The sequence below is a fragment of the Andrena cerasifolii genome, chromosome 2, assembly GCF_050908995.1.
Source record: "Andrena cerasifolii isolate SP2316 chromosome 2, iyAndCera1_principal, whole genome shotgun sequence".
Classification (NCBI taxonomy): Eukaryota; Metazoa; Arthropoda; class Insecta; order Hymenoptera; family Andrenidae; genus Andrena; species Andrena cerasifolii.
The window spans coordinates 5,385,218-5,404,561 of record NC_135119.1 but is presented as its reverse complement, the minus strand read 5'-3'; the positions used below and the strand labels follow the sequence as shown (position 1 = coordinate 5,404,561).

Below are 19,344 nucleotides of genomic sequence, written 5' to 3'. Positions count from 1 at the left end.
AGTGAAATTGTTTATGTGAGACAAGTGTTTTTGGACAACTTAAATAAATTTGAAAATTTTACCAAACCAAATAATATACAATATCATGCTGTGCTATATTGCTATATTTCGTAACTTAACTTTGATTATATGATGATTCTAAAATACTTGTCTAGAGGTAGAGCAGGGGCAAATCCATAGAGGGGCGATAGGGGTAATCACCCCCCCCCCCCCCCAAAGAATAATAAAATAGAAAAATATTATGACATTGTGTATTATTCTGTATATATAATTAATGTGAATTTAATTATTTAGGCAATAGTATCAGACAGAGATATTAAAGTATAAATTATAAGTAAATTTTACATCTTGTAAAAGAAGGTTAAAAAATATACTTATGCACTTTTACATATGCCGCCCCCTCCAAGAAAGGCTCCTAATCCGCCTCTGAGGTGGAGTGTTCAATAATATCACAAACAAGTGCTATAAAATAACAATGAACTGCTCCTTTTAATAAGAGTATAGTATGTGCCTACAGTGGCGTGTTAAAGTATTCGGCCACCCTTTAAAATAGAATAACTTGTTTAAAATTGGTCTGGGTTAGGACTTGAGTTTTTTTTAGAAGCCAGAAGGATTAGTTACTGTAACTGTTTGTAGCTCATAGCTGCGTTAACCGATTATGATAAAATTTCAACACGTATACAGCTTACTTAAATCTACAAAAGGCATTTTTTAAATTTTCATTACGAGCACAGAAGAAAAGCTTAAAAAAACGATATTTACTATTTTTTTCGCTATTCCGATCAATTGCAATTTTTTCAAAACTACGAAACACGTCACTTAGCAAACTAATCCTTCTAGCATCTAAAAAAATCTCAAGTCGTTCGGACCAATTTTAAACAAGTTATTCTGTTTTAAAGGGTGGCCGAATACTTGTGCATGCCACTGTAGGTAGGTACTGTACTCCAAAACAGCGAGCCTTTTCTTCTTAAGGGGACCTTCCAGTCTAAAAGTCGATTTTTTTTAATTTAATTTTTCGAATGTTCAACCTTTTAGGAATACTTGTTTAAAAGGATTTGTTGAAATTCGTAAAATTCCCGAAGTTATAGGTATTTGAGTAGCGGCAAATGCATGGGTAACATCCGGCCACTCGGCACTCACGTAAAACTTTAAACGCGTTTTTCTCGAAACAGTGTTCTCAAAACGGTGGGACCTGTATTTCCAAAAGTTATTATCCGATTCGACTGAAACTTTTTTTTACTTTGAAGAATATACTTCTGGATAGGAGGAAAACCAGAGAAAAATATTGAAAATTTATAATTTTCAAAGGCGTTGAAAGGATGAAAAATATTGGGAAAAAGTGATTTCAAACTTCAAGTGTTGTTATTTTCTGAAAAAAAATAATTTTTGTAATTTTTCTCGTTTCCCCCCTAGCCAGAAGTATATTCTTCAAAATAAAAAAGTTTCAGTCAAATCGGATAATAACTTTTGGAGATACAGGTCCCACCAATTTTGATCAATTTTTTGACGTCTTGACTTTAACGACTCCCCAGTGCCGTCTGTAATGATTAATTATAAAACAAAAAATATATTTCTGTAGCTTAAGACATCCTTAATACAATGCAAAAAGTCCCATTAAATTATATATAGTAGTATTCCTTTAATTAATCCCTGAAGATCACCTATTTTGGGGGCTCTAGACCGGAACCTCCCCTTAATTGATCCGAAATTGCTATCTTCATTACTAGAAATATTTACATATAATTTCTACTTCAGTTTCATTATCAGCGTGCCTCTTTCCAGAAAACCTTTCTCGAAACTGCGGAATCGCGGCTGCAGTGGCAAGCTTTAGCTTTCGGTGGTGACAGCTGCGACGCGAGGTTTCGGATAGCAAGCAATATTTTCCAACTGCGTAAAACTGGGACCAGGTATAAAAAGTACTGCGTAGACGGAGGGATTATTTGCCGCGTGAAAAAAGAACCCGTGTAAAAATCAGCGCGTAAATCGGAGGATGGGTGTACATATCACGCAGCAGGACTTTACGAGCAACTGAAGCGATCCGCATTTCGCACGGCGTTCCCTCCATTGGCCCCTCATAAGGCCCCAGTCTCAACTGGGAGGTGGTTGCGGAGGTGGAGTGGCGTACACCAGCTAGAGGGAAAGAGGGAAAGAGGGAACAGAATGATGTCGGAGATCGAGAGAAGGGAGTGACTGCCACTGGCGTGCGTTGCATTGAGCAGCCACTAAAACAGTCCTCCGGCACTTCGATCCGCTGTCAGGTCGCGTAGCGCGTGCCGACCGTGCAGACAGTTCCTCTTGGATCGTCGATCGACGAAAGTCCGCGATACCATCGTGTTTTCTATCGTCAGGTGCACAGTGCGCGCGTAAAAGCCGTCCCCGTGGCTGGTCGATGCTCAGGGACTCATCCAACGCAACCCGAACCATGCGTCGGTACGTCCGTCGCAGCGAAGTTTCATCAAGATTCTGGAAACGGCGGTAAATTGGAGAATCGATCGGGGCATTGGCGTTTCAAGTAGAAAGACCAAGGAGCATCCCGCAAATTAGGATCAGCACAAATGTGGCAGCATTGCCATTCTATGAGTAGAAGAGTGTTGATGTTCGGCTGATAGATAGAGCTGACCGACGAGGGAGCATCCAGTTTTAATGAGGGGGGATACTGCTGGTGCAAACCGACCGCGAAAGTGAACTGTCGAAGGCAATTGCCGCGGAGCAATGTACCAGCTGGTAAACAATGTTATCTCCCTAGTTGTTCGTAATTGGTAGAGCGACAACTAATTAGCGCTGCCCGATGTAGCGTACTGGGTTAATCTTTTCAATGGCAAGATAGTCGAGCGGATCCGCAGAGGCTGCTCCATATCGGCAGATTCGCATTTCACGCGGCCATAACGAGTTACTTGGCTCGTGGCAATTACCGCAGCCCTAACTGTAGTCACTCTCGGCCTGTCCGCGTGCTAATTTCTAAGCTTGTAGAGTAACGTACGCTTCGAATCACCTGTCTGCTTTCTAACGACCGAACGCAACGTCCCGTGGATTATTAATTTCTGTTTATCGCGACTTTTTATCGCCGTTCCCCAGGAATTATCAGACTGGGGGGGGGCTATCAGTGCGGCAAACGGCAATCGTTTCCCCGAAGTGGCAGTGTTGCACAAATAGGAAGGGAATGGACAACGCCAGCTCGCAATCGGCCACAGGGAAATGTCGTTTCCGCGATGGTGCGTACCATGCGAAATGAAGGGGGGAAGAAAATGCGGCATTAGGTTTCGGCGAGTGGCAGTGTTAAAGAATACGGCAAGCCTTTCGCGCGGACGTATCGCACTTTCATATCGCTGAAGACGAGTCGTGGCTTTCCTGCGGACTTCCGACGGTGTTCGAACCTAGCCGCTGGTTGTTTAGCGTGCTCGTTTAGGAAGCAAGAAGGAGGAACGTAGAGGGCGCAAAGAGAGAGACGGGTACATAAACACTGGTCGAGGAAGCAAGAAGATCGGAGCAAGTGTCATCGCGTGCTTCCCGAGCTGAATGCCTCTCCCTGCTGCTCTTGACTGATCCCACCAGACGGTAACAACTGCCCGCTAGACTGCCGAGCGCAGAAAAAGGAAGCAAGAATAAGAAAGTTCCTTCCGTGTCCGCGATCGCTCGGTCCGCTGCGCCGGCGAAGAAACGCATCAGGGGAGTTAATCGATCGCAAACGATAACGGGATCTTGATGTATCTTGGGACGTGTAATCGCGGATACGTGATTCGGCGAAACACGTAACGAGCAACTCCGGCCACGTTGAACGGTAAACCTACCCCCTAGATTGTGCTCTGGTAACGAGCCTCCGCCTTGAAAGACACTCCGCTTCTTTCATCGGGCCAAGCAACCAGCAAAAACTCCGGCAACATGATTCGATGCCATCGAACGTGATTGTACGACATCCCGACTTTCAGACCAGTGGACGTCTCTCAGCCGCTACTCAGCACTTCCTGCCGCTTAAACCATGCTGACGAGCCGCTGCAATGAAATTCACGGTGGCGCGCTTGCGGAGAAGAATTTTAATTGCAACGTCCTGGAGCAACACCTGTCTTAAACAATCCGCCAATCGACAGTGTTTAACGGATATGAAGAGACTAGTTGTGCGAATCACGCGGTGTGCCTTTTAGTGTATTAATAATAATAATAAATCGTCTTTATTTTTTATAAAATAATTAATACAACTTCGTGGAGTTAGAAAACCCAAAGTACAGAAGGGGCAAGGCTCAGCTTCGCTGTTATTATGCCTGACCCGAATTGAACCAAGTCTAATAGCAATCGTCTTTGTTTTTAAGGCATTTTTGTACAACTGTGAACGAAAGGGAGTTTTACTGGAATTCCGTCGACGGGGGAAGTGGATTTAATTGTTATCTAAATTCGGGCCTGGATGTTATCGCGGCTAATGGGTGTTTGTATCTGCCGCGCAATTAAGCTGTATTCTTCTAGAGGGCTTAATTTGAATGGACCTTCGGCGTGAAGATCTTTTCAGCTGGAGTTTATTCTGGGCGAAGGATCAAGGAGATATTCAGTGGCCAAGCGAGTTCCGAACGAGAGTTCGAGATGAATCGCTACTTAAATTCAGGCTAAAGAAAGAAAAGCGAACGGGACGTGCATATATTGACATACATTAGTCCCGCTGAGCCAGAACTCGACTTCTTCGAAACGTGAAGTTTTTGTTAGGAAAATCTATAAAATACGAGCAGGTGTTTTGTAGGAATCTAATTCTGCGGAGAGAAGTAGCTCGGCATTTTTTTTTTGTTTCTTTCAATTATTAGATTCTCGGGTCAACAATATTATTTTATGGAGCTTTTGTAACGGATTCGCTCCCAAACGGGAGGAAAAGGCGGGACACTTCTATCGGAATTGTGCCATTCCTAGAAGGGGATTGAGAACAAGTCATGATATATAATCTCGTTTTAAAGTAGACCGTGCGGAGCGCTGATTAAATTTAAAAGCACTGCGCGCATCATCCAGTGTTCCACGCATTAAAAATCCAATGGGCGACGTACGTGTACGTTGTTTAACAACAGCGTACAGTTATAAAAAAGGTAATTAGTGTGAAATATTATGACACATTCGTGATTAGTGAAATTTTTAACACTTTCGTAACCATGCATCGGCTATGAAGCAGTTAATTAAATGGTTATCTACTACGTTGGCCAGTCCGTTATCTTTTTATCCGTGTAGTTAATTATGCATCCTTTTTATAAAAAAATAACTCGAAACGAGTTTACTATAAATACGTATATTCAGTATGAACGAATTATAATTTAACAAATTTTACGAAATTGAGAATTTTTTAATATTTGGACCTTAAAAAATTTGGAGAAACTAGTAAAGAGGTTATTGACACTTCGAATAAGCATATAATCGTTTTTTAAATGATTACCCCTGTGTTCTACAGTTTCTGCTAGTTAATGCTTAGAATATTTCAGTTTGCAAGTGTAACATAGAAATCGGTTGATAAAACTCGCCGATACAAACAAAACGAAAGAGGAATAAAATTTTAATATAGGTACAGATGAAGCATAACAATTTTGGTTACCACTTTCAAGATATTCTGTTCTGAATTTTCAAGTTTCGCATGATTATAGGGTAAGCAGGCCAGTAGATGGACGAATCGTTGGTTAATCGTTAATATTGAAAGAACTAGAGTTTTAATCTATATTATTGTTTTTTTTATTTTGTAGAAAAAACGTTTGTTGTTTTATAAAAACATTAATATATTTATTGAAACTTTCTTTGCATGCGAAAAAGTATTTATATGCACGGTCAGTATGCGCTAGTCGCTCGATTCTTAGTAGCCATTGCTCAGCGTATTCGTGCCTTCAAGTTAATAAAAAACGTGTTTGGACGTATTGTAAAGAGGTATGTAATAGATGATTGTATTGAAATATTACCAATTTATAAATAAACGCGTAAACAAAGAAAAATAAAACGATAGAACTTATAAAAATGACTGCCCATGTGCTGGTATGGATTTCCTAATCTAAGCCCAGTAGATGGACAGAATAGAATTGAACCTTTTGAAGCCGTTTTTTTTAATAAACAAAAAGTTTACACATTTACTTGTATGTAGGTACCTTATTTTTCTTTTAATTTAGAAGGCAAGCAACAAAAAATATATACCCTATATCAATTTACACATAATGATGTACATAGATAGGATAGGTATAACCTCACTTTATTTACACTCTGGCGCCATAACCTGTTGCACAGTTTTCGGACAATGAAGACTGTATACGTTTTTAATTTTGTTGAAATAAACTATATTTTAACAAAAAATGCCTTAATCTAGGTCACTACTATAGCTAATAAGCCTTTTATACGTCTAGCCAAACACCCGTCCATCTATTGGTTCTAAACTGTCCATCTACTAGCTTTACAGTCCATCTACTGTTGATACGGGCTATGAGTAGAATTTTCATCATTTTATGCTTAAATACATTCATTTTTTTACTTACAGTAATTTTTTTCTTTAAATTTAAACTTTTAAACGTGCAAAGCTTTTGATTTTTTTCTAATACAACAGATATTTCTAAGAAACACCTTGATGTAAACATCGGAATCCCCTAAACCGTCCATCTACTGGCCTGCTTACCCTACATATGTAGTCAGGAAATTAATTATTTACAGATATCTTTTTTATTAGAACAAATGGACACGAAAGTGTTAAACATGCTCGTGAAACTTTAAGAAGCAAAATACTGTTGTCTATTTATATCTAACTCCGTACTAAATATAAGTTTGAGAACACAGCTGACCAAACAACATTTTTTATATAGAATTTCAATAGATTGCAATATTTCTCAAGCAGCTTCAATATATTATTCCTTTTTTTTTATTTTGGGGGAGATGACATTGCGTTTTTTATTCGTGCAACTATATCCTGATCGAAATAAGCATCGCTAATTTTTATAACAACGCGCATTGATTTGAATATTTTTTTTTTAATAAATATCGTATGGGCAATATAAAAATATGTAGGTATGTTTTGCAAACTGACTGTCAATAAATTGATGATCGCGTATAGAGATGTGAGAAATCATCTTTAGAAATTCTATCTAAGAAAAATAAACTGCTTTTGAGAACATCCGGAAAACTATCAAACTTGCGCGTTGCGCCCTACTAACTGCCATCTAATTGTGTGCCATGCGTATCCAGTGCTAAGGCTTGATCTTCTTTTTCAATATTATTTCTAACATTCTATCACTTATAAATACACAAAAATTCTATAATATCTGCGTAGAAATTATCTACGTAGGTAAATATTACAAATAAATAACACATTCAGAATATCAATTTAACAGTAATAATTATAATTAATGTTCAATGAATAGTGCTACAACAGTAATTATTTATTACTGTTGTAGCACTATTTATTACTGTTGTAGCACTATTCATTGAACATTAATTATAATTATTTATTACTGTTGTAGCACTATTAATAATTATTTATTACTGCTGTAGCACTATTCATTGAACAGTATTCAGTATTTGTTACAACGATTGAGAACTTTTTTAACATTGATGAGCAAAATATCTGTACCTGTCATAGAGAAATTTTTATTTTTATACTTTATAAGTTCCAGTCCAACTAGAACTTTTACTCTATCAGTTCTCATGGGAACTTATAATGTGAGAAGATTTTTAACAAAAGTTCCACGGTCTGTTTCAAATAGAACCTATTGATAAGTTCCAGAACTCTTCCGAACCCTGCAAGATACTGTACCTATCAGTGAAAGTGATCTCAAACTTATAACTTGTAGTCCTTACCTCAATGACCTATTGAATACTTTTAACGAACACTAAAGTCAGGATGCATCTGACTGTCGATATGTCGGTGTCGGATGCAAGAGAAACAGGGTGCACAAATCGTTCAAGGGCATCGTGAAAGAGTTTTAATGCATAGTTACCTTGCAATATCGGCAAGGTAATCGAAGCACTTGAAATATGGCGCTCAAGTACCTAACTGAAAAGCGTGCGCCGGTCGAAAACACTTCAGCATAAATCAGATGATTCTTTTTATTGCTCGATTCGATGGAGGTGATCCTTGACTAACAAACGGACACCATGACAGGAGTTCAAGAAACTATTCGAAGGGCAAGAATTTCTGTCGTCAGTTGACTGGCACTGTCTGCAGCATCGGTCTCTGTTTGACGATAACGTAATTGAAATGTCTCGGAGCCGTGTTTCTCGGGACGTTCTCGCATAAATCACGCCCGGTCGATCGACTCCTTTAAGTGGATCATTCGTTAAATGTAAATGTTGCAATAGAAGTGTTTCTCGGGCCTCGAGCTGTAAAGGCTTCTCCCCCTTTAAACGGCTACAGTTGCCGAAGCTGCCTTCGCTTTCTGATAATGTAAGCGAAACGTTCTCTCGATGCGCGCGCTTTTATCTGCGCTCCGAAGTCAATTACAAGTTCACCGTCAAGGATTTACGTACGTCATATGTCCGTTCGGACAGTGTACAGGGTGAACCAGAATGCAGAAATAAGTGGAAAGTGTAGAAATAAAGTTTTTTCTTTTCAAGAAAATCGAGTCTGAAAGCTCATCCTGTACGCGAGCACTTAAGGGGTTATATCTAGTCAGGCGGCCGAAAAGGGGCGAATATTTGTGATTTTTTTTTGAAGAAGCGGAAGCGTATTATTTTACAAAACTTTTTGCGTTTCAAAGAGCAGCATTTAAAGAACATTTGGTAATTTTTTCGTAGAAAAATATTTACGTTTATAATAAAATAACAAGCGACATCCAAGAAGCATTTTTAAAAATTTTCTTTCGTGGTGAGCATTGCCATTTGGAACCAGATTATCTAAAATCAAAAAACAAAAAAGATTTCGTTAGTATATTAATGTATCCTCGGGTTGACGGAGAGAATTTTCCGAAATATTAAGTTAAAACAACATGGCAGCTATTTAAAGTTGAAATCCTGTTTTTCTCGCGTAATTTTTGCAGGGTGCCTTCTTTCGTTAATTCGACTATAAGTAGAGTATCTTCAGTAATATTCACTCGGAAATTTTAACGGAACACTTAGCTTACTTTTTAGGTTAGGTAATTCCTACTAGTAAGAAATTTTAACGGAACACTTAGCTTACTTTTTAGGTTGTAAAAAGTAAGCTAAAAAGTAATCTAAGTGTTCCGTTAAAATTTCTTACAAGTAGGAATTACCCAACTTAAAAAGTAAGCTAAGTGTTCCGTTAAAATTTCCGAGTGAATATTACTGAAGATACTCTACTTATAGTCGAATTAACGAAAGAAGGCGCCTTGGGCCCGGGGCCAGAATTTGCGACGTTGCCGCTAGTAAGAAATTTTAACGGAACACTTAGCTTACTTTTTAGGTTGCAAAAAGTAAGCTAAAAAGTAAGCTAAGTGTTCCGTTAAAATTTCTTACTATTAGGAATTACCTAACCTAAAAAGTAAGCTAAGTGTTCCGTTAAAATTTCCGAGTGAATATTACTGAAGATACTCTACTTATAGTCGAATTAACGAAAGAAGGCACCTTGGGACCGGGGCCAGAATTTGCGACGTTGCCGCTAGTAAGAAATTTTAACGGAACACTTAGCTTACTTTTTAGGTTGCAAAAAGTAAGCTAAAAAGTAAGCTAAGTGTTCCGTTAAAATTTCTTACTATTAGGAATTACCTAACCTAAAAAGTAAGCTAAGTGTTCCGTTAAAATTTCCGAGTTTGCGAAGTGTCCCATTGCAGAAAAAGTTTGGGAAACCCTGCGCTAGGGTATTATGAGATAGGCATACCAATTATTACAACGAAGTCCTTAATGTATTTTGCCCCAAAAGCAGACTCTTCGTGAATTACAGGGATGAATAATTAATGCTTGCAATTCAGTTGGAAATCAGCTGGGACTGATCGCCCTCGTGCGGTAGTCTATAGAATTCTCTTAGGCACGTCCAACGCGTGCGTGGTTTCCAATGGCAGGCATTTCGAGCTTCAATCAGGCTCGGTGCAGACGAGCGGTTTGGAACATAGGTTTTTATATGAAGCAGTTCACGCGGACGCAAATTTTTGCGGCTAGGAGTCATGTTTGCGTTCGTTCTGACCAGAATTTCATTCTGGTCCAGTGGAACTGTAAACTTTTATAAATAACAGTTTTTTATCGACCTTTTAACTGTTAAATTATTTATTTTCTGTTTTAAGTTAACTGTCTATATTAACACTTTAACTCTGTGTAAAGACTTCAGTTTTAATAGTTGCTTTATATTCGATTAATAAAAGTTCTGGAGGATCATATACTTTTGAACAGATACTTAAGGGTAAAGTATAAAAGTTGGGAATATTCTTTTAATTAGTATTATTTAAGGAAGTGGAAACAGGATAAATATAGAAGAGAAAGCACATTGTGATTTTTATATAACTATTTCCATCGAACGGTTTCACGTTTCAGCTTTAATTTTTTTTCCAGCGCAGAATAATTGTTCCTATTTAACTAGAACTTTTTTGTTCTACTTTCAAGGAAGTAAAAGTTTCTTATTTACACAAAAATGTATGGAATAAAAGTTTCTATTAATACGCTGCATTTTATATCAGTTGTCTCGGAGCAGAAAACGTAATTGTTATGAAATTACAGTTACTTCATAATTAATTGGAAATTTTAACAGTTTCAATCGCCCCTGGTTCTGACGAACGCACGTATTGCTTCACCGACTGAACGCGGCTCCAAACTGTCGCAAGCCGCTCGTTTGCATCGGCACTGGGCCTAAAGACCTAAGCTGACTGTATCCCCCAAAACAAAAGGTTTATACCTGAGTAGACCCATATTTATTTGAACATTCTATTTAATTTTAAAATATAGAATATCTCTATAAATTATCCTACAAGATTTTCGAAATATTCTGTACCTATATTTTATTTTGTTCAGGAATTTTCCATGCTTTTCTAGTAGGTAGATTTGTACGTTTAATTAGAATTGAAGAATTCGTTTTTATATTAAAATCTCAAACGCATGATATTTAATATCGGTATTTTTGTTGATTAATAAATGGTTATATTAAAGGAGTTGTGTCACATCTGATCCTTTGAAAAAGCATTTATTAAAAAGCATTTATTATTAATATATATTATTATAAAATATGAATTCTTGGAAACACGTCACCAAGGTATCTCGTTGAAATCTACATAATTAACGAAGTTATGGAATTTGGATCGAACCAACTATCGAGGGGACGTAACACTCCCTTCGTCCGGCAGGTTAATAGTCAACAGTTCTGGCAGAATTTCAAATTCTATTATGTTCTCGGGATAGCCTCCTCTCCTTTGCTACTCTATACAAAGTGTTTTGGAATTTGTTTGATCAGAAATCGATGATTAAGCTGCAACAAAGTACAAGGTGTTTAGAGAAAAAATGTCGATAAAGCGGCGGTACATTTTGCAGATAGTTTACCGATAATTTTGAGTGAGAAATATTATAAAATATATACATTAATACGTGTTCAATTTAACCCTCGGTTGTCACACTGGGTCATATTGACCCTGCAATTTTTTTAAGCAAAAAACTTTTTGTCGGAACTCTTGTTGCTTCAAATTATTTTTAAGCACGATGACACTTTAAATGTCACCTTTCTACGATGGGCATATATTCTACAATGTTCAAACTTTATCTCAGAATTTTTCAGACTCAATTTAACAAATAGTTTTTAAATGACAACTGGTTGAAAATTGGCAGGGTCAAATTGACCCAGTGTGGCAACGAGGCTCCAAAAAGTAGGTGCGACAACCGAGGGTTAACACAGTTATTGTGACATAATTTCAAGATTTCGACGTAGAGATTATGTCCAGGTGTTCTTGGATTACTATTTATTTAATATGAAAAAAATATTTTACAGATACTATACGCTGACTTAAGATATTCGAAAAGTGACAAAGTGCATTAAATCTTTCTAAAGATTTCTTTACTTAGAGTAAAGTAGACGAATATGACATGCCGAGTAGCTGAAGTACATGCAATTTTTCCAAAATTTTCATATCAGCACTCTGTGACCGCTATTTTAGATTTTCAAAGTCATCATTGAAATTACTTCTGATACTGAAGGCCAGTAGCAGTTTATGTAAAAAGACGATTTTTCACAGAGAACAGTTGTTCAGCAGAAGTAACAGATTACTGAACTTCACCTCGCCAAATAATTGTATTTCTTTGAACCAATCATAATAACGCATTTTTTCCCTTAAGGGGAGGTTCCGGTCTAGAGCCCCAAAAATAGGTGATATTTAGGAATTAATTAAAGGAAAACTACTATATATAATTTAATGGGACTTTTTGCATTGTATTAAGGATGTCTTAAATTATAGAAATATATTTCCCAAATGCCCGGAAGAGACGCCGCATTTTCGTATTTCCAAGTGCTATGTCGAATATGACCTATTCTGGCCGAGAAATATTCCACAGAGTTCCTTTAATGTATTACAAAAGTTATATCACGAAAAACTACTACGATAGCAAAAATAAACTCGACGTATAACTGTTGAAGCAAAGTGCGGTAGGCTTACCTCGAAAAATAGCAAAATCTTTCAAAGTAATAATGGAAACACGTTCTCGCTTATTAATCTAACCTAAACGAACAGCCTAAAGCAAATAAAATCAACAGTGTTGAATTTAATTTTCGATAACCCTGAAAAATCGAAGGTGCGGCATCTCTCCCACAATTACCTTATTCTAGTAGATTCTACTTTCAATGTCCACATTGCAGCTATTAAAAAAAAAGTTTTTTCTTTTCAATCCTAAAACTGTTGATATTCTAACCTCCCTCAGCTTCTAGTCACATCTACTATGATCTATGTACGCCCCAAAAAGCTTAAATGCAAAATAAAAACTTGCATATCTGAAAGGCGATTACCTCGCAGACCTATGTTCATCATGACTTCTCTCGTTGCTTTGCTAGCACACCTAGCCAGCTAAGCCTTTAGCCACGATTCTAAAGTACCCCGTGCAGTATCTTACATCCGACACTTGGACCAGAAAGAATAAACAAGTAAAAAGCCTCATTAAAGTTTCACGATCCGATTTGAATTTCAAAAGCGAGGGTAACGTTTATTCGTTGCGGTGGTTGGTCGGCAGAAATATTCTGAGCCACTATGCTTCTTTTACATCCTTCGACAGGACTGAGGATGAAACATGAGGAGAACGCCGATCGAACGGAGATTACGCAATGCTAGCCTAACTGTGAAGAAATAAAGGAAGGACAATCGTACTGTTTGGAGCGATCTTACGCTGGTTTAACACGAATGTGCTGGATAATTAAACGCCGCTCGGAAGAACACGCATCTGCACACCGCCTTCGGCACCCTGGCCCGAGATTCGAAATTAATCATCGAGCGCAAACACTGCGAGTGAGCCGTGAAATACCGGTGAGAATACGTGATCGTCGGATGCAGCGCGTATAAATATACGCGAGAGGAGCCGGCGAGATAAATAATTTGCTAGCGCGTGCTTGGTGCTGGCCGCGCTTTCAGATGGCAGGGTGCGCGAAGTGATCGCGGGGAAAGGGAGAAGGATATAACGCCGGAAGGCTCGCGTACCGCAAAGGATCCACGGCCAGGGGCTTCCCGACCCGCTGAACGCTGCGCCGCGTTGCCGATAACGCGATTGAAACATCTTCGGAGCGCGCGCACGCGTCCGTCGGGCCTTGAGTCACGTACGCGCGTTTTCGATTCGAGGCATCGGGGACGTGGTACCGTTTGTTTCGTCGCGTTAGGCTCCACCGATATCGGACATCTTCGCCGTTCCACGCTACTCGCCACCCGAGCTCCACGATATCGCGATTCCCACGGGGCACCAGCCGCCGGCTCTCTTCAGAGGTCTCCCCGTATGTGACGGTGCACGCGAGCCCGCAGAGATGCTGAAGATACGCATGCTGGATTACATCGGGGACGCTGGGTGAGTGTTACCACACGGCGCGATTGCACCGTCTTTCACGCGTAACCGAATGTCAATCTTAATAGCTGGCCGAAGGCTGCGTAGAACCCTTAAGGGGTTATGCCTAGTCAGGCGGCCGAAAAGAGGCGAATATTTGTGAATTTTTTTTGAAGAAGCGGATGCATATATTTTTATAAAACTTTTTGCGTTTAAGAGAGCAACATTTAAAGATCATTTGGTAATTTTTTCGTAGAAAAATATTTACGTTTATAATAAAATAACATGCGACATCCAAGAAGCATTTTTAAATATTTGGTTTTGCGGTGAGCACTGCCATTCGGAACCAGATTATCTAAAATTAAAAAAAGGAAAAAGATTTCGTTAGCATATTAATGTATCTTCCGATTAACGGAGGGAATTTACGATATATTAATTTAAAACAAAATGGCGGCTATTTGAAGTTGAAATCATGATTTTCTCGTGCAAAAATTCAGCTTTTTGTAAAGTACACGTTTAATATATGTATGTATACATGTGTATAACCTCGGAAATGAGGAAGTCACAAAACGCATAGGGAAGAGCTTCGAAGCACGTGTTTAAGGGGAGGTTCCAGTCTAGAGCCCAAAAAATAGGTGATCTTTAGGAATTAATTAAAGGAAAACTACTGCATATAATTTAATGGGACTTATTGCATTGTATTAAGGCAGTCTTAAATTATAGAAATATATTTTTTGTTTTATAATTAATTATTGCAGACGGCACTGGGGAGTCGTTAAATTCAAGGCGTAAAAAAATTGATGCAAATCGGTGGGACCTGTATCTCCAAAAGTTATTATCCGATTCGACTGAAACTTTTTTTATTTTCAAGAATATACTTCTGGCTAGGAGGGAAACCAGAAAAAATTACAAAAATGATATTTTAGAAAATAACGACACGAAGTTTGAAATCACTTTTCCCCTATATTTTTAATCCTTTCAACGCCTATAAAAATTATAAAATTTCAATTTTTGTATTTTTTTCTGATATCCCTCCTAGCCAGAAGTATATTCTTCAAAATAAAAAAAGGTTCAATCGAATCGGATAATAACTTTTGGAGATACAGGTCCCACCGTTTTGAGAACACTGTTTCGTGAAAAACGGGTTTAAAGTTTTACGTGAGTGCCGAGTGGCCGGGGGTTACCCATGCATTTGCCGCTACTCTAATGCCTATAACTTGCGGTATTTTAACAAATTTCAACAAATCCTTTTAAACAAGTATTCCTAAAAGTTTGAATATTCGAAAAAAAAAATAAAAAAAAATCGACTTTTAGACCGGAACCTCCCCTTAAGTACCTGCTCTACACGGAACAGGGCCCATGTCCAAGGTTTTTAAAAACCTAAAATTTTCCTGTTTGTTGTTTTCATATAACTCTACGCCACGCGGCGGGCGCAGCACGGGACTGAGCGGCGAACGTCTTAATAATGATTTTGACTTTTTTCTGTTTCGAGCGAATTCGGGCAGTTCAAATTGACGTTAATATAAAGTTTAATGTTCCCTAAATTAATATACAAAAAATCACTCAGGTACTTTTTGGTACTTTTCTTAAAAGTCCCCTTGAAGTTGATTAACATTTAACATTAAAAAATCGTACAAATTGTTAGTATTGTAAGAAACTGACTTGGCAGTTTCGAAAGTATGGCAATATTAAACACAAATTATGAAAATCAAATGAAAAGCATAAACATTCCGCCTATGGCACGTGTTTGAAAAATGCATCGAGATTTGGAATAAATTTCCAGTGTCATTTTTGATAACAAATAGGTAAATTTAGCAAAAGTTATGGGTAGCATTAAAACCTACGTTCCCTTCTTAACATTTTAAAACACAAGAATTTGTCGATCGAACACTTCAGATTCTTGACTTTTGTACATTACATCGAACACTGTGCACCTGCGTGTAAAAGCCACAATAAGGGCGCATCGTTCCAAAAACTGACATTAACTGAAGCCGGTATAGGCGTGGCGTTGAGTAGCTAAAACATTCAGACACGAAAATTCTAGAAAAAAAATTAAAACACCGCTACAATCAAAGACACGTCCCATTAGCTACCCCTTAAGTCTGATCTAGGTATACACCGCATTAAGGATAAAATCATAAGAAAGAAATCCAGAACAATAGATTCCGAGGTCTGCAGAACTAACACATAATTGAATGAAAATTTAATTTCTCAATTTCTGAAAGTAATGATACAGAAACAACTAGCCTATTGTTTATCAACACCACGAATTTTAAAAACAGCATTAAATACAGTATCAAATAAACAGTTTGCACATGCTTTTTACAACAATTATTATTAAAAAATTGCTAGAAAAAAAATAAGTAAATGTAAAATATGTTAAATTATCCATCATTAAGAGTAAATAATTGTTTCTCATTTTGCGGCGCAAATTGCATTCCAATATCTTTTATAGTTCAAAAGTAATACGAAAAAGGCCCCAAAATTGTCCACCCGGCCCGGAAATTCTGAACAGCTCTTTGCGACGTTAATTCGTGAGGCGCTGTTGCCATTTTACAAGTTCGCACGAGCGCGGGTTGCAGGATATAACGCTGCCCCTGTATTATGTCACGAAATATCTGGTCCATGGTTACGAAATAGTTTAAGCATAATAAACCTCAATTATTATTTAAACAGTAATAACCTTTAGAGGGCCGGGGATTTTTTCATTAAAATTCTAAATTTTATTTACTTAAAATTTATGCATAAATACCACCAAAATGGCCGGCAAGGTATTAAAATTCTTAGGTGGCTACTATAGTGGCCAGCCCGGCCGTCTAAAGGTTAAGTAAATAGGTACGTGCGAGCTTTTTGTTCAAAGGAATTTCAATTTGTTTTTTTTTTTTACAATAACGTCAAACAGTTTATGCATTTAAAATGACGTTGTTTCAACCTTCGTTTCCCTTCATAAGCGTGTAAAGCGCCTCATTCAGAGTCCAGTCGCGAAATGACGAGGTTGAAGCGTAGATATTTCATTTTAGGTCGATTAGCATGCGCAATAACGTTCGTTTGCACGTGCAAGTAATTATTTTATGCTAATAGAGATGACCGATATTCGGTCTAAATTGAATTTGTAATTCCTAGGCAGCTTTATACGAGACACAATATTGACTACGCCCATTGCGTCCCTTAGTTATTCCATGGATTTTAATGGACATCGCTGGACGTCATAGGGCATTTTAATACGAATAAAAACACAGCTTTAGGATGAAACAGCGCTTCGGGTTCGTTTGAGCATTATCAATTTTTAACACGTCCACTGCTATGTCGGTCACTAGTGGTCGACAGCGCATCCATCATTCGTGTCACGTTGGTTACCAGTGACACTGATAACTTCGAGCAAAACACTCTTCGTCTACAACTAGGTTTGTTCATAGGACTTCGATCATAATTCCTAACAAAATAAAAGAGATAGCAAAGGGTCACAAGAAAAGTGATTTAATTTAATACTGTAATTCAATTACACAGGCTGTTTAAAAATTCACGTACAAACTGTGCCACTCATCAACGTAAACATGAACTTCACACAAGTTCATGTGTTAACCCTTTGAATGCGGAGCACTCCAAGGTTAACACCCTTTGACTGAGAAGCACTCCGAACTGATAGCTTTTGGCAAACACATGTATGCGTCAATTGCAATCAAAGGGTTAATCGTTATCCAGATATAAATTAGAAATGTTTTTATTCACTGCGCGGGGTATTCGATACTTACACCTATCGCCCTGTATGTCGCCTGAATGCACAAGTCGAAGTTATCGTAGAGGCTCATGCTGGTTAAGATGCACCAAGCTTCTTCTTTATATCTCTCGTTAACTCCTATTTATTTCCATTGCGTTTTATCTTGTACCTTTTGCTAGTACTCTATTTTGGCATTATTTCAGTTTGGCTATGGGTGTTCTTTTTAGTGTTTCTACTTTTATGTACTACTCCTCTACTGACCTTTTCTATTCTGTATGTACCAAAGGGTTTTTCCCGTATATATATCATATTTCAGATAAATTAAAATATATAGCATAAAGTTGGTGAGACTTTTTTTTATTTTTTATTATATATATATATGTATATATATATATATATATGTGATGAGAATTTCATGTCTAATATACTATAGGTATCAACTATCCTCATCCCTCACCATGAGTTATTCTGCCTTATGCACCATGGAAGGTTATAATTACAAATTAGTAAATGCAGGGCAAAGTGAAAATTAGTGCAGAGTGGTAAAGAATAAAATGTAGGTAAAAACCATAATTTTAATGCATCATCTGCTTTCTGAATTGGGAAACGACGAGTTCTTATCAGACACCATCAGCCTTTCTACTCTTTGGTTTCACTGGCCTAGCTGATTTAAATATCAAATTGTTACTATATATGTTTCTTATTATTAGTATTGTTGCTTGAAGAAGATGAAAATTTTAGATCGCAACAACATGAGAATTTCATGCAAAATGTTATTCCGTGGTGTGTATGAATAAAATTATGGAGCAAAATGGATTCTGCATCCGACGCACGATCAAACTACAAAAAAGTGCGAGATAGAACAAAATTTTAAACATAAGAATTGTCCGGTTTTATGCTTTATCACAATACCAAATGAGAAATAAAATTATATTTAAAAAACAAAAAAAAAACGCGATAACTTTAATTGGGCTCATTTCACTCCTTTCCGCAGAAAAACATTGCTCCTTGCATGCTCCAATATGCTCTACAATCTCTACATTCACACGATGTTTCATTGAAATCGGAATTTTCAATTTGGGGACGTTTCCTTGCGAGTGCTACGAAGGAAACAGGAATAGGGTGGATGCACCATTTGTGGCTACTTTAAGATATTGTACCAGTTTTGGCCACTTCTTAAAAAATATAATATTTTTCCGTGTAAGCATTGCAAGCAATAAATGTAACCTTATATTTCCGGTGGTATACTAAACAAAATATTTAAGATGTGAAATTCTCCACATAATAATGATCTGCAAGCAATTTAAAAATGAGATAATTAAGCAAATGGCCAAAAATAGTGCAATGGCCAGAAACGGTACATCTACCCTACCTTATACTTTGGAAAGAGTTGGTTTTAGACCCATGTTTGTTATCGTTTTTCTGCTTATTTTCATGAGTCGTACATGTGGGGTGGGTTTGAATTACAGGAAGCCGAAATTGTCGCGATAAACAACAAAATTGAAGTAATTTTCTCGCGTGATAAAACATTAAATTAAAAATTATCGCTAGAACATTAACTTCAAATTAGCGAAATATTTGTTATAGATAGGATAATTTTAATTATAATTTTAATCAAAATCGGCGAATGATTTTAAATTTTGGACTGCTAGTGTAGGTGTGAATTTCCAGAATAATTTATATACGTACTGAACAACAAACATTATCAGCTTAGAAAGTAAAATAAATTTGGAAGCTAACGTTGGCAGTCGTTGGGA

The 19,344-nt window shown here is 37.5% G+C and overlaps 1 protein-coding gene across 2 annotated transcripts in view; it reads left to right on the top strand.

Moving 5' to 3' along the window:
* The window catches only part of LOC143378487 (rap1 GTPase-activating protein 1), a 342,177-nt gene that overhangs the window by 26,490 nt on the left and 296,343 nt on the right, over nucleotides 1–19,344 (top strand). Inside the window, exon 1 of one of the 2 annotated variants that reach the window (XM_076830268.1) lies at nucleotides 13,198–13,893. The exons of the other annotated variant lie outside the window; for it this stretch is intronic. Coding sequence (XP_076686383.1) covers nucleotides 13,853–13,893 — 41 coding nt within the window. The 5' untranslated portion in view covers nucleotides 13,198–13,852. Of the gene's footprint in view, nucleotides 1–13,197; nucleotides 13,894–19,344 lie in introns of those variants that run through there. 2 annotated transcript variants of the gene reach the window in all.